Source organism: Anolis carolinensis, chromosome 2 (assembly GCF_035594765.1).
Source record: "Anolis carolinensis isolate JA03-04 chromosome 2, rAnoCar3.1.pri, whole genome shotgun sequence".
NCBI lineage: Eukaryota > Metazoa > Chordata > Lepidosauria > Squamata > Dactyloidae > Anolis > Anolis carolinensis.
Window position 1 is genome coordinate 302,226,951 of NC_085842.1, and position 14,809 is coordinate 302,241,759.

The 14,809-nt window shown below is 36.3% G+C and overlaps 1 protein-coding gene across 3 annotated transcripts in view; it reads left to right on the forward strand.

The window, feature by feature from the left end:
* Positions 1–12,752, forward strand: part of fyb1 (FYN binding protein 1) — a 52,165-nt gene extending 39,413 nt beyond the window's left edge. For all 3 annotated transcript variants that reach the window (XM_008102850.3, XM_008102849.3, XM_008102848.3), the window contains 4 exons: positions 2,725–2,887; positions 8,796–8,829; positions 9,782–9,813; positions 9,916–12,752. In XM_008102850.3, the coding sequence (XP_008101057.2) occupies positions 2,725–2,887; positions 8,796–8,829; positions 9,782–9,813; positions 9,916–9,938 (252 nt within the window). In that variant the 3' untranslated portion in view covers positions 9,939–12,752. The remainder of the gene's footprint in view (positions 1–2,724; positions 2,888–8,795; positions 8,830–9,781; positions 9,814–9,915) is intronic.
* Positions 12,753–14,809: the final 2,057 nt, after the last annotated feature.

Here is a 14,809-nt window from a genome sequence, read left to right on the forward strand (position 1 = left end):
GGCTACATATTTCGCAATTCAGTGCAGTTTACTTGCCCTTCTGAAATCAGAAATTATGAAATTATGCTTAAGCAATCACATCTACGTATCTGGAAATAGATCATATTAGGATTTTCAGATGAGTAAAATATCAGCCTTTGCTGCTAGATTGTACACTTCAGTGCTTAATAGTAAGCAGGCATGTAGCTGGGGGGGGGGGGCCTTGAGGGCCTTCAGACCCCCCCCCCCCAAATTCTCAGGGTGGTCCACGAAAGGCCTTACATTTATTATTTAAACTGTTACATTTATTCATATCATGACCTGAGCACCATGCTCAATATATCCCATATTTATGGGGGTATTAGGATAATGATACAAAAGGTTTGCTAGGGTAAATCCTCCCCCACTCAGATTCACACCCCCCAACCAAAATCCCAGCCCCCCCCCCCCGAATCAAAATCCTGGCAGCAGGCCTAGTAGTAAGTGTTCCAAGTTGCTCAGTGAGATTTCCTCTCCAGCAACCATATTTAGGATTAGATTGCTTATTTGAAATATTGCATCATATAATATGGCTACAAAGCATTTTTAATAAAAAAAAATCAGCCCATAATATAAAGGTCTCTTTATTTCCCCTGGGAAAAAATATGTGGAAGTGGTGTATTTCTCCATTACAAATATGGTCAGTCAAGCTTGTGTTATGACTGTAAGAGGAAGTTATTTAGCTATTTAGTTGTCTCAGGAGAGTTTTTTGAGAACTTGATCCAGAGGAAGTGCAAGCCTTACTATAATCTCAGTATAGCATGTTTCTTTGAACAAAGCAGCATACAGTTCTGCATAGTACCATAAACTTCCCCTTGCCTGCTTGTCTACAAGGTGGTTACATAAATCAGAGAACACAATTTAAATAGCACTGTATTGTGTGGTAGATTAACTTGAGGATGTAAAACAAATAGGGTTCAAACCAAAGACCTATCTAGTTCAGCTTTCTGTTCAGCCAGCAGCCAACTAGATGCCTTTGGGAAATCTAAGACTGGACATGGAAGCAATAGTGCCCATTTTTCCATTTATGATTTCTAGCAACTGGAATTTGAAGCCTATTGTCTTCAGTTCTGGAGATTATATAACAGAAATGCAACTAGCCAGAAGAGTATTTTCCTTCATTACAAAATCATGGAATGACTCTTAATATTTTGGACCTATTCTGAGAACAGGTTGGTTCTTTTTTTTTATAAACACCATGTTATCAAAAAATCTTATTTTAAAAAAAGAGAACCATCCCCTTCTTGGAACAGAGAAGTGAAAGGTGAGATCTGAGTCCATCCTAAAAGAAGCACTAACCCTCTCTTCTTTGAAAGGGAGCACCAAAGAGCCACGGCCATCATTTTCCCACCCAAGAATCCAAAAAGTCAGGAGCAACACAGCAGAGGAGAGAGTAGAGTAGGCTAGTGCTTTCTTTCTCCAAGAATCGACTAAATTTTTGCCTTTTGCCACTCTATTTAAAGAAAGGGATGGTTCCCTTTTTTGGACAACAGTATACAGTACTGACATTGTAGATAAACTACACCCAATTTTGAGGTCGATTTTTAAATGAACACTTCTACGCTTAACATGTTACTAGTTAGTAGAGGTACTGTATGTGAAATGCCAAAAATCTGTTTAGCCTTGAAAAAAGGAATTCATCCCCCCCCCCCCCCCCGCACCCAGTTTCATTTTGTAAGTATTTCTAAACAACCGTAAGGGGTCTGTTTTGTTTTGAATTAGGAAAATTTGTTAATTTTTTGTTTTGTTATTCCACCCATTGGCACCAGGGCATGTTTCTCTATTATTTTTATGGCTATCATGATTAAGCTTGCTACAGTTGTAAAACACATTTATGTCTATAAATCCTCCAAGTTTCAGAACTTTTTCCTCATCCATTGATTTTTGGGAATCTTTTAATATATTTACAAATAATTTTTTTCTATAAAATTAAAAGAGTTATCCCCTTGAATTTCTCTACAATGACACAGCTAACAAGGGCATCACTCCTCCAAAGTTTCAGAAAGATTTGCACATCCACTGATTTTAGGGGTTTTTTTCTTCAGTTTCAGCACCTCTCAGAAAAAGGAAATAAAGAAACAACTTTGTAAAATTATTAATTGAACCATATATATATATATATATATATATATATATATATATATATATATATACACACACACACACACACACACACACACACACATACATACATACATATATATTAATTAATTGGGCAAAGGAAAGGAAAGGAAGAGGTTGGTAGAATTGAGCCAAAAATATTTCAATATGGCAAAGGAAAGGAACAAGTTGATAGAATTATCAATTGATCCAAAAATATTTTAATATGGCTCTGTGATTGTTTTATGCCTGGCAAGGGGTGATTTTCGTTCCAGAAAAAAGAAATAAAGAACTTTGGAGAATTATTAATTAATGTTAATTAAAGAAATCCAAAGGGGGAAATTCTAATGGGTTTCCAAACAAAAAACGAGGCTCTGGGCTCATAAGTCGCGTCATATGTACTAAATTCTGCTGATATACTTATGACCTAGTAGTTACACAGCCATCATATAACTTCCCTGTTACAATCTATAATTCCATAGCTTATCTAGAACAAAAGCAGCATGCTGGTTTGTATCCTGACTCTATGTAGTCTGAAAATCTTGTTCATAATAATTTAGATTAAAATTTTGAGATTTTAGTACAATTATTGTTTTATTTTCACAGTTTGAAGGTGACATTCGCGTTCTTTACAGTACAACCATCTCACAAGCACCATCTCCGAAAAAAAGAGGCTCAAAGGACTTGCCAGTGAGGCTAGGAGAATCTGTTGATGTAATACAAAATGTGGATGATACTAAAGTTTTGTGTAGAAATGAAGAAGGAAAATGTAAGTACCAGCTACCAGAACACAATTGAATGCCATTTTGGGAGAAACATAGTAATATAAATTGTTTTCTCGATTTTATGTATTTTTCCACTTTCACAATCATGTACCTCCAACCCCCATGGATGTGGAGGGTGAACTGTATTTTTCTACAAAATTAGCATTGTTCATATATACATATATTGAATGATGCCATTTCTGCCTTCAAATAGGCCTACAGAAATGTTTGGGTAATTTGTTAAATCAATATAAAAGGAAAATGTTTCCAGTCCTCAAAAGATGCCTGCCAATTCTATGATATACACACCTTTCAGCCCTCTGAGAAGGGACATCTCTTATATAAGAAGGAACACCCCACAACCATACATAGAAAATATGATGGCATAAACCATCCTAAATTTCATATTCAAAGGCATATCTTTACTCTTCAGCATCTTTCCTGGTTCCTTCACAGCTGCCATTCTAAGTCCTAGTTTTCTTCTGATTTCTTGACTGCATCCACCATTCTCTTGAAGGCTGGAAACTAGGTTAGATAATATGTTTCTTATCCGATCTCTGTAAGTGGCATCTTATTTTTATTTCAGTATTTCATTGCCTTTCAAGCTTTCAGGCAATGCGCAGCAAATAAAAACAGACAAAACAAGTGGCAACACTGTGATTAAAAATAATACCCTAAGTGGCAATCTGAACACCTTATGTCAAGTAAATCTGAACAGAGATTTACTTGACATAAGGTAGCATCACTCATTATAAATAGTAGACATGTTCAGGATTAATAGTAAGAATATTTATAGTGTTAAAGTCCACTGTATGTTCTAAGTCTACAGCCTCATCTTTAGGGTATATTACATATTTTTACTCTCCAAAGGAATGCATTTTTATTGTTTTAATAATGCTAGTTCTCTGGCAGTCAGTTCTCCACAGCATCTGGTTGGCCAACTGAGAAAAGAAAGACTTGCTTCCTTTAGTTTTTTATTTCTTTCTTTTTACTGATAGTAATAAACTCAGTTTAAAATTCATATTTATATGACTCAGGTTTTCATGAAGTATACAAACATAAGATACATTGGTTGGGATTTTTTTCATAACTGAAAATGCAAATAGCTGCAACTTGTATTTTTTTTAAAAAAAAATCTGTTTTAAAATGTTGATAATTTTTTTCTGGCAGCAGATTAGCTCTACACAAACAGAAAACTATGCATAATCCCCCACCCCAAGACATTCTTCACATTCCTTTGATAGTGAAACTAATGACAAAAGCTGTTGCTTAGCTATCCAGGGAACAAATGAGCAAACCCCACCCTCTCACACAAGGCCTGAACATCTGCTTTGTCAGCTTCCACAGAAATTGCCAGTGACTAAAACTGTTTGTTGCCTTTTCAGATTTTGTCCTAATTATCCATAGTACTGGTCTGCTTTTGAAGGTGGTTCTAATACAGAATACAGTGACCCAACTGTCCACACAGGGATTGTTTGAAATTAGGATATCTGAATTCAAACATCCCAACTGATCAATTTTGGTAGAAATAGTTCCAGTGAGTCTTTGTCACCCACATTTTCAGTTTCTTTTTAACTATGTGCTTCTCTCTCCTTGTCATACTCTCCTTCGGTCTTTGTCCTCAGCAGATTTCATTCACTGCAAGTTATGTTCAAAACACAAAATGGTTTGCACTCACTTAACTCAGGACCCATCTACACTGCCATCTAATACAGTTTCTGAGCCCAGATTATTTGCTTTTAACTGGATTATATAGCAGTGTAGACTCATATAATTCAATTCAAAGCAGATAATCTGGGATCAGATACTGGATTATATGGTAGTGTAGATCCAGCTTCAGGGCCCTTCAAGACAGGCCAAAATCCAAAATAGGAACTGGGATTTTAAATCCAATTTCCTCCCGGGATTGAGGCCACATAGTACCCACAAACTCCGGGAATTTGCAGGAAGGGTGGCTACATGCCCTCCCAGGTGGACCAGAGGCATCTAGCCAGCCCCCAGGCCCCCCTCATTTCCCCTCTAAACTTACTGGAGAGACCTGGCTTTCCCCCTTACTCTCTCCAAATCTCCTGACACATCATTTTGATGCATTGGGAGCTTTCTTCTAGGGGTCTGAGGATACAGTCAGGCCCCTCTGGTAAATTTAGAGGGAAAATGGGGGTGGGGGTGGGGGTGGAAGGGGAGGGGGGTGTCACCCTACTCCTTTGGCTCCTAGAGCCTGAAAAATCAGGATAGCAATGGGGATTGGCTCTCTGATTGTATTCCGGGTTTTATCTGTTAAATGTTGAAGAATATGTTAATTGACCTATACTCTCTAGTTTTGCCTCAACGATTTCAGCCATAAAACCCCTAATAGTTGAGTGAAAGGGACCATTTTACTCAAAGACGAAAAAACACAAAGGTCAACTACTAAGACTATTTTCCATGAAAGAAGGGTATCTTGTCAGGCATGAGAAAGAGGGCAGACTTTCCTCAGAGATATAACTAGCATCTCCTCATCATCTTTTAGGTGAATTTAAAATATTTTTAATTTTTGGCTACCTTTAAGTGTGCATTGTACCATATGCTTCCTTGAGAAACACTGTGTTTTGGAAGATTACTAATGCATTTATTACATACAAATAACAACCCAGTGCTTATGGCCATCCTTTCCCAAAAGCTACAACTTTTGACATTCAATAAATAACCAATCTTTGAGCCATTCTTTGCCCCAATAAAAGCTAGACTATAAGATTGCAGTTTCTTTAGCTTTACTATATATAGATAGAGATAGATGGAGATAGATAGTTCATGGTCTGTGACACAATCTGCTCCTGATCTTGTTTTTGTAGAAGTCTCTCCATCTTCTGCTTTCAGTGTATACAGTTGTGCCTTCGCTTGCTTGAGGAATGTATTTGCAATGAACAAACTATTAGCCTTGTAGAATTCAGTTATCCAGGCTCCTGCTTCATTTCTTAAGCCTAGGCTAAATTTTCCTGCAATCTTTGTTTCCTACTCTAATTACCCATGATGAACAGAAACTCCTATATTGATGTGTGATCAGTTTCCTCTTGGATTCCAGCATAGGATCTTTTGATATTTTTTTTCTTCTGCCTCTGTGGTTGGATCATCAAAAAATTATGGTTATATTGAGGAATTCTCCCTGAAGTCTTATTGATATTATTCAGTCAGACTTTGTAATTATCTGATTCAAAATATTTCATTCCCATCCAGTTTAGCTCGCTCACCTCAAGTATTGCAACATTTATATGTTCCATTTCTTGTTTTACTATGTCTGATTTACGCTTCTCGCATTTCATGTTCTTGTGTGTTGTGCAGCTTCAGTCATTCCTTTCACTTTTGAGGGCGTCAATAGTTGAACGTCCTTTCTGCTTTAGTTGTACATTGGGAGATGAAGATAAATAATGAGTTCATGGATTAAGTGGGATTTGAAACAGAAATTTCCTGATCTGCAGTTCAGTCTCTTTGTTAAGCTCTCAACTCTAGTTCCATGATCTGATAATGGCTGTAAACCATAGAAGTAAATATATGTTTCTGTTGGCATCCAAAGTTACATCGATGCCATATATTAGGGTACAACGAAGCATCACAGTGGGGATAGTTGGATATATCCAACAGTGCATTTGGCTACAGAATAGAAGACACTTTATAACTGTGGTTCTTTCTTGCTGAATTATAGCAAATGTTTAAACCCTTCCTGGGAATTACAATTTGGAATATAACTGATAATCTGGAATGTAACTCTGGCATGTTTGGTTATTTTACAGTAAGCCATAGAGGATTGCTAGGGGTACATAAAAGGTATTAAGCATGAAATGAGTAGCACATACATTTCAGAAGGTAGTAACAATATCATAGTCATTACTTTGCTTCATAAATATGGCTGTGGTTTATTTAAAGGAATTGTCTGCTTATCCTCCCCTCTCCCCATCTCCTCAAAAGCCCTTCTCTCCAAACAAAATAATATGATTTATATGTTACATGGCCTTGACCTGAAAATCAATGATTTACTCTAAAAGTCTTGCTAATGGCAAATATTATCTTTATGTGTGGCAGGAAAGGGAATTAGAATACACTTTGTATGAGCTCATTTCCCCAAAGGAGTTGTAGTAAACTTGTGGTATTGTCCCTTGTTTAGGGGGAGTCTTCCTGTCTTGAAATGAATGGCAGGAACTCAATTTTCAAAGGCCACTGAGGGAGTTGTATTATAAAGTTCAGGATGGTTGCAGATTTTAAATGCAATTACAAGAAAAGAAAGTGCTCTTCATTATTCCTAGTTTTGATGGGAAACTGAATCACAAAGGCTATAATATGCAAGCCGTGTGTGGTGGTTGCAGAAGCCATTTTCTGTGTTCAAGACAAAAATGAGTTTGGGAGCTTTCTATGGACCTTTCCAGAATAGAAATGTAAAAATACACTTCCATAGGAGGAAGCAAGTTATATATATATATAGAGGCATGTATATCTTTAAGTCTCTTGAAATAACAGGGGGGGCATAAAGTTCTAAGAACATTTCCAAATACAGTAGAGTCTCACTTATCCAAGCCTCTGGATAATCCAAGCCATTTTTGTAGTCAATGTTTTCAATATATCGTGGTATTTTGGTGCTAAATTCGTAAATACAGTAATTACAACATAACATTACTGTATATTGAACTACTTTTTCTGTCAAACTTGTTATATAACATGACGTTTTGGTGCTCAATTTGTAAAATCATAACCTAATTTGATGTTTAATAGGCTTTTCCTTAATCCTTCCTTATTATCCAAGATATTCGCTTATCCAAGCTTCTGCCGGCCCGTTTAGCTTGGATAAGTGAGACTCTACTGTAATGAATAAAATGGTCAGATTTAAAATAATGTTTGTTGACGTTTTGCAGTGTAAAAGATTTCCTATGCATACAGATTAAGCGATGTAATATATGTATGCCTACAAGTCATGTGTCAATGATAGAGATTCTTAGGGAAGAAATACTCAGAGGTGGTCTGCCATTGCCTTTCCCAGAAGTATAGTGTGCAGCACCTGGTATTCCTGGATGGTCTCCCATCCAAGTACTAATCAGGCCTGGCCCTGCTGAGCTTCCAAGCCAATGGTGACAAATTCCTACTTTATTTGCAATATTGGTAAATCTCTAGGTACTGTCCATGTCATTCCAAACTTGTCTTGTTTTACTAATTTTATTTCTAATAGTTAGATCCATGATCTCCTTAGAAGTGGGTGATAATGAGCAGTGGATCCTTACTGTGGAACTGAAAGCTGTTACATATTTCGATCCTGAGCATTAAACACAAATACATATTTTATATTTTGTTTGTCTTTCACCAAGATGACAAGGAGGTAATGATTTGATAGCCATCCCCCGTCAAATATTAAAGCTAGTGTTTGAATCTCCTGACATCATTTCAGACACAATGAGTTGGATTCAAACTTAACTTGGATTAGAATAAATCCATTGAAAATATTGGGACTCTCAGCTAGTTGTGACCACTTTGTTCCACTCATTCAGTCTTGTTTATTCTAAGCATGAATGGGCATGTATCCAGATCAAATGTTTTCAAATGGAGTTGGAAGATGGGGAGTTATCAAATGGCATGGGAGCAACAGTCCTTTATCTGATCTTTTGCCAAGGCCATAAAATGTATAAATAAACTTCTGATTTATGGTGGTGAGCAACTAAGTGTCTTTAATCTACAAATTGACATTTTATACATCCACTCTGCATCCAAGAGATTTCTTCAAAATAGCAGCTGCAGTTTCAAATGAATTCAAACACATCTCATGGAATTCAAAAACAGCATAAGGAATTTTTATACCATCATTTTCTTCTCCTTTTCTCATGATTTCTTTTAGCTGAAAAGAGAAATGTAAATTTAAGCTGAAAATAACCATACACTTCTAATATAATTTTGCAGATGGCTATGTTCGAAGAAGCTGCATAGTGAATGAGTAAGTGAAACTTTTCATCTTAAAAGAGGCAGAAAAGTTACAATTTAAAACAACAACAACAACAACAACAACAACAAAACAATAACCCCTTAATATCTGTTGAGATTTTGGTTCCAGAACCCATCGGTGGATTTTTTTAAAAAAATATGAATACTTAAGTCCCATAATAAACAAAGGTGTGTCCTTTATATAAAAAGGCAAAATGAAGACAACTTGAATATATATATATGTGTGTGTGTGTGTGTGTGTGTGTGTGTGTGTATTCAAGTTGTGGATGATTAAATCTGTGGATGCAGAATCCATGGATATGGAGAACTGACTATACAACTAAAAACATATAAAAAGATGGACATTAAAACATGATTGTACTGTCAAAATTATTTAAAACTACAGTACATATGGAACCAAAATCCGCAATTTCACCTACTCACACCTGACTAAATAATATATTTCCTTTCTAGGAACATTCTAGCTAGGGTAACATTATGGTACCTTATGTCAGAAATTATTCCTTTCCATAGGGTTCCCTATTATCCTCAGTTTCCTATTTCCATGTTAAGTTTAGGAGCCTATGTCCCATAGATACAGCGGTTGTACTGTACACTTACAAAGAAAAAAATACAATAAAAAAGATGTAAACTCTTTAAAATAATTCAGTTTAAAACAGTATAACAACCTAAACAAGTTGCTGTACTGTTAGCTAGTTAAATCTTTCAGCCTTCTTCAGGGAAAGAAAGGATTGTTGTTGTTGTTGCTGTTGCTGTTGTTCTTGTTGAAGGGCCATAGTTCAACAGTAGACTTTGCATGCAAAAGGTCCAATATTTAATTTCTCATATCAACAGCTGAGCTGGGAAAGATTAACCAGAAACATGCAAAGCATTTAACTAAAGTATGGCTCACTGTACGAAAGCTTCAAATGTATTACTAAGTATCCTTCTTTCTGAATTTACAGAGATGACGAAATCTATGATGACATCGCTGATGGTATGTTACACATGTCAGAATAAAAAGTAATAACTGAGAATATATTTATTCTTTATGATTTGTCATACAAATTTCATTTTTCATTTTTCCTCTCACCTGCAGGTTGTATATACGACAATGATTAGCTAGAGACTTCTTCTCAGTCTGCGCTTCATCGTCTTGGAGTTTCCATTTAATTGATATGAGAATGAAATTTGTGACTTGTGCTGGTTGCTGTTGCATAAATATAAAGTTTTGATTAAATTTCTCCAGATGTTTCTGGGTTATGAAGGAGACCTCACAATGGAAGGATGGCATTGTTGCTGAGTTTGCCCCTCTTTTCCTTGACTGAGACCATGGTTGAGATTTCCAAGTGACCACATTTTTCTCAGTACAATGTATGGCACTGCTAAAGCACTGGAGCAGACATCAATTTCTTCCTCTCTTGAAAAGCACATTATATCTAACGTTTCACAGAAGTAGTTGTGGACACTCTTGTAGTTCTAATGCTACTTTTTTACACCAGGGATCACTATCTGAGGCTTCCTTAGCCCATTACTGTTCTTCATTTTGTGTTCATTTACTCTTCAGTAAGCCCTGTGCTGGCTTTCAAAGCAGGATGCCTTAGCAAACTGACCATAACCATTTGGTTTTCCTAATGAGCATAGTGATGTTTCACCTCCAAAAAGATCTGATTGTAGTTAATATAAAAAAAAACTTATGATCACACACATCATGTGAATGTTATATAAACCAAATTTAACACCTACATTAAAAATAAATAAATACATTCACAATGTTTACTACATAGCTTCGTAGATTGAGAAATGTGGAGTGAAGCACTGTACTGGTATTTCCCTTTTAATACACTTTGCATACATGTTGATATTTCTATCCCTGTTTTAAGCAATATTATAAAATGCACATGTCTTCTTTTTTGTAAGCCCTTTCTCCCTCCTCTGGGAGAAAGCTGTGATACAAAGGGAGGGAGAGAAGGATGTGCACACGCCCATACGACCCATAGCATTAGGGACTGACAATGGGGAAAAAAATAACTGCAAGTACATTCAAACTAATGAACACTTTTAAAAGCATCCTTGCCATCTCTCCAAAAGACAAAACAAGGACAAAATGTTTTGTGAGGGCAGAAAGCAGACACTGGACCTGATATATACATATACCATAGTTAGAGACTATGCAAATATTCTTCTATGTAGCCTGGAATAATCCCAGACCTCTTATTTTCCTTTAGTTGGGAATACAGTGAGCACTTTTAAAATGTCAATGCTATTCTTTAAAGTATATTTCACTGGGTTACTAAATCTTATCAACATTTTTTCTTGTCTTGCTGTGGAATTTTGGAGGCCAAGGGGTCACTGGGAGATATGTGCATATTATAAACTTTAAAATCGATGTCCACAAAAATGGTACATTTTACCTAATTTACACATTGGCTAAAATACGTTTGTGCATACATTCCAATTATGCATATATTGTTATGATTTGAAAAGGTAAGCACTATTTTGCGTGCAGTGACTAAACTTCATCTTGCAAGTTTGCATATTCTTGATGGATTGTGCCTTGCTTCTCTCAAGAGGTGTAAAAAGACTTTAGTAAAGACTAGCAAATCCAAAAAAATTATTTTCCATTCCTATTTCTGATGCACTTGGGGAGACTTAGATTTCTCTTCGTTGACTGAACTGCTGTCATCAGCTGTGCTACTGGATATAAAATAAACATTTTGTCATATTTATTCATTCTCATATCAAATCACACTTATTACTGTATTTACTTGACTCTAATGCTCACCTTTTTTTTTTTTTTTACTAAATCACCTTGCCAAAATTAGAGTGTGCATTAGATTTGTGTAATATGGTAACCTTAGTTCTGAGCCAAAGAAAAAGGGGAAGATACTTCAGGAGCACTTACTAGGGGCTCCTATTTGAGGAACGTCATCTCTAATTTAATGGCCATGGCTCAATGAGATGTAATCCTGGAATTTGTAGTTTGATGAACCACCAGCATTCTTCGACAGAGAAAGTTCAAGATCTTGTAAAACTACATGATTTAATACAATTGAGCCAGAGCAATTAAAGTGGATTCATTCTACAGCACAGATGCATGCCAAGATTTTCTTTTCTATTGTTGGAAACTTTGGTGTTCTAACACTTGTTTTAAAATAAGAAATTATAAGCATGCAGCCACTGTAATGCGCACCTTTTGTGCCCAAATTACAAAGAGTGCACTTTTTGCCGTTGCATATTACATTTGCCAGCAAATATTTTTTATTGATTTTCAAGGTTTTGAAAAATTGAGGGCGCATAAGATTCAGTGGTGCATTAGACTCAAGTAAAAATGGGTATTTGAACCTTTTAAGGAAAAAACAGGCACCTAACCATTGATTCAAATGGATAAAGATCATAGAGCTAGTGGTAATAGTGAATGTAAAAGTAGCCATAGTACAGAAATGAAAAATTATCACTCCAAACGAGATGCCACTATCTTCCTGCTTGGATCACTCACTAATTGAACTCACATATCTGCTTTGGATGACTACTGTATACCCATTACTTATATCTCAGGGCGTCATGAGGTTCCTTCCAAACCTTGTACATACACACTTCAACTTGTGTTCATCCATTCTTCAGAATCCATCTTACAAACACACATCTTTTCTCTGTCCCAAAACACCATGGAGACATTCATAATTTGTTTAAAAAGGGGGCAGATCTTGGTGGTTGCCTTACTAAGGACACTTGATATTATATATGTTTATATATTTATACACACATGTACTTTTGGCTACATTCTGAGATATTAGGCTTGAGACCATTGATTATATGTTGTCCAAGATATTTTGGTGAAAGGATGATTACATATTTTGTTCTTTTGTTTTTTGTATTTCATTCTTATTTTTTTCTGATTTGGAAAATATTAAAAGATTTTATGAGTTTTCTAAACTGCAGCATTTTTAGAATCCACTTCTTCACCCATCAACATGTTTTTCCTGAGGTAGGAATCATAATCCTGCTTTTAGAAGGCACAACACAGACATTTGAAGGCAGAAAATATAACATAAGCAGGATATGTCTGTTATGGTGCCAGGCAATGACAGCCAATATCAAGAATGACAGCTTGCATGGAGTAAGTGGAGATGTTGCCAACATTTGTATTTCTTTGGCTTCAAATTACAAAGCATGATAATTTTCAGTACTCACCTTTAATCCCAGGCAAATATGACATTTTGCTCCAAGGTGTCCAGGATGTAATCTGAACCAGTGAAGAATTCCAGCTCCTACCCAGTTCGCTCATTTCTCATCCACATGAATCTAATTTGACCTGCTACCCTCTTCTTTTTTCCCAATAGATTCCTTCTTCTCTAAATCCCTGCTGTGTGACTCACTACTCCAGTGATGTCACTGTAATACTGCACAATGGGACCCAAGACAGACTCTGCAAAAAAAAGGGGGTTTTATTGTTTAGAAAAATCAAAGTTAGCTGAACAAAATTCTAATCCATGGAGAGGTCTAACTAACTAACAGTTGGACATTTCTGCCAACTCTGTAGGACATTAAAAATCTTCAAGCACAGTACAACAGAGTTTGTCACTGTAAAACCAGCAAAAATAAGAGTTTTCAAAACTGGTCATTAATTCCTGATGAGAGACCAATAAAAGATTTGAAAGTGAAGCAGTTCCAACTTTCCCTACTAGCAGTAACACCCTGTAAAGACAACATGTGAGAAATGTCCCAGGAAAAGAACACAAGGGAAATCAAAAAGCAGATCTAACTTCTTACATCAAAATATTTAAGCAAGCTGTAAATTTGATTTAAATAATAATAATAATTAAAGACTCCAAACAGCATTTAATTTAAGACTTTCAGTTAACCGATTCTGTCATTGAGTATCTTTCCTTCAGAAAGTCCATAGAGAGTGTCAGTCTAGCCATGGGATGTCAAAATCATTTTCACCAAGGGCCACAACAGCCTTATGGTTGTCTTCAAAGGCTCAATTGCAATTGTAAGACTGTGGAAATGTAACTATGTTGCCTTGGGATTGAACGCTTTGCAGGCCACATGCAGCTTGTGGGTCTTATGTTTGACACGTGTGGTCCTGTGTGTTAAGGGAGTTCTAAAGCCTAAGTGCAGTAATGGAGACATGAAGAAAAGAAATCCCTTTTGCTCCTACTAGTGAGAAAGGTGGGACAGAGACAGGACCATAGCCAGAAAAATATTCGGGGAGGGGGGGTTGAAACTTTTTTTTAGCGAAGCATGAAGTGTAGTTCCATAACCCAAAATAATTTAGAAATCAGGCTCCATCAGTAAACTTCAGTGGACACTCAGGACAGATAAACTTCAGTGGACACTCATAGGGATTTGGTTAATCAGCTAAAATTCATAAGTAAACCAGGGCTTTTTTTAAAAAAAATCTGAAAATTTTGGGGGGGGGGGGGGTTGAACTTGGCTACAGCCCTGGAGAGAAGGGTCTTCCTGGAAGATCTCAAAAACATAGACTTGTTTATATGAGATAATATAATCCCTCAAATAACCTGTATCTGAAAAATAAAAGGCTTTCTTAAATAATGTCTAGAAACAGCCAGTAGATTCATTGCAATAAGTGTGTAGTGTGTTTCTTATAGCTAGCCCTAAATAATAATCCAGCTTCAGCTATTTGGACTAGTCGATCTTTCTAGTCACTCTTCAGTGGCAGTCCCATTGAGACTGTATTACAACAATGCAAATGGAATGTGAATAAGGGATGTTTTACCATGGACATGTTTAACATCTAAAGCTTTTAATGTGCAAAAGTGCTTCTGTTCACTGCTGAAATCTGACTTTCCAGGCTCAGCACTGAGCATAGGAGTACCTCCATGCTGAAGACCCACATCTAAGATGGGCTGAATCTTTATTCCTTGATTGACCAGAAACACATTTGCCTTGTATGGATTTTGATTCAATTAGACCATCCCAACAGTCCATTGCTGAAGACAGAAACTGGATTAGGACCACTTTGGGTT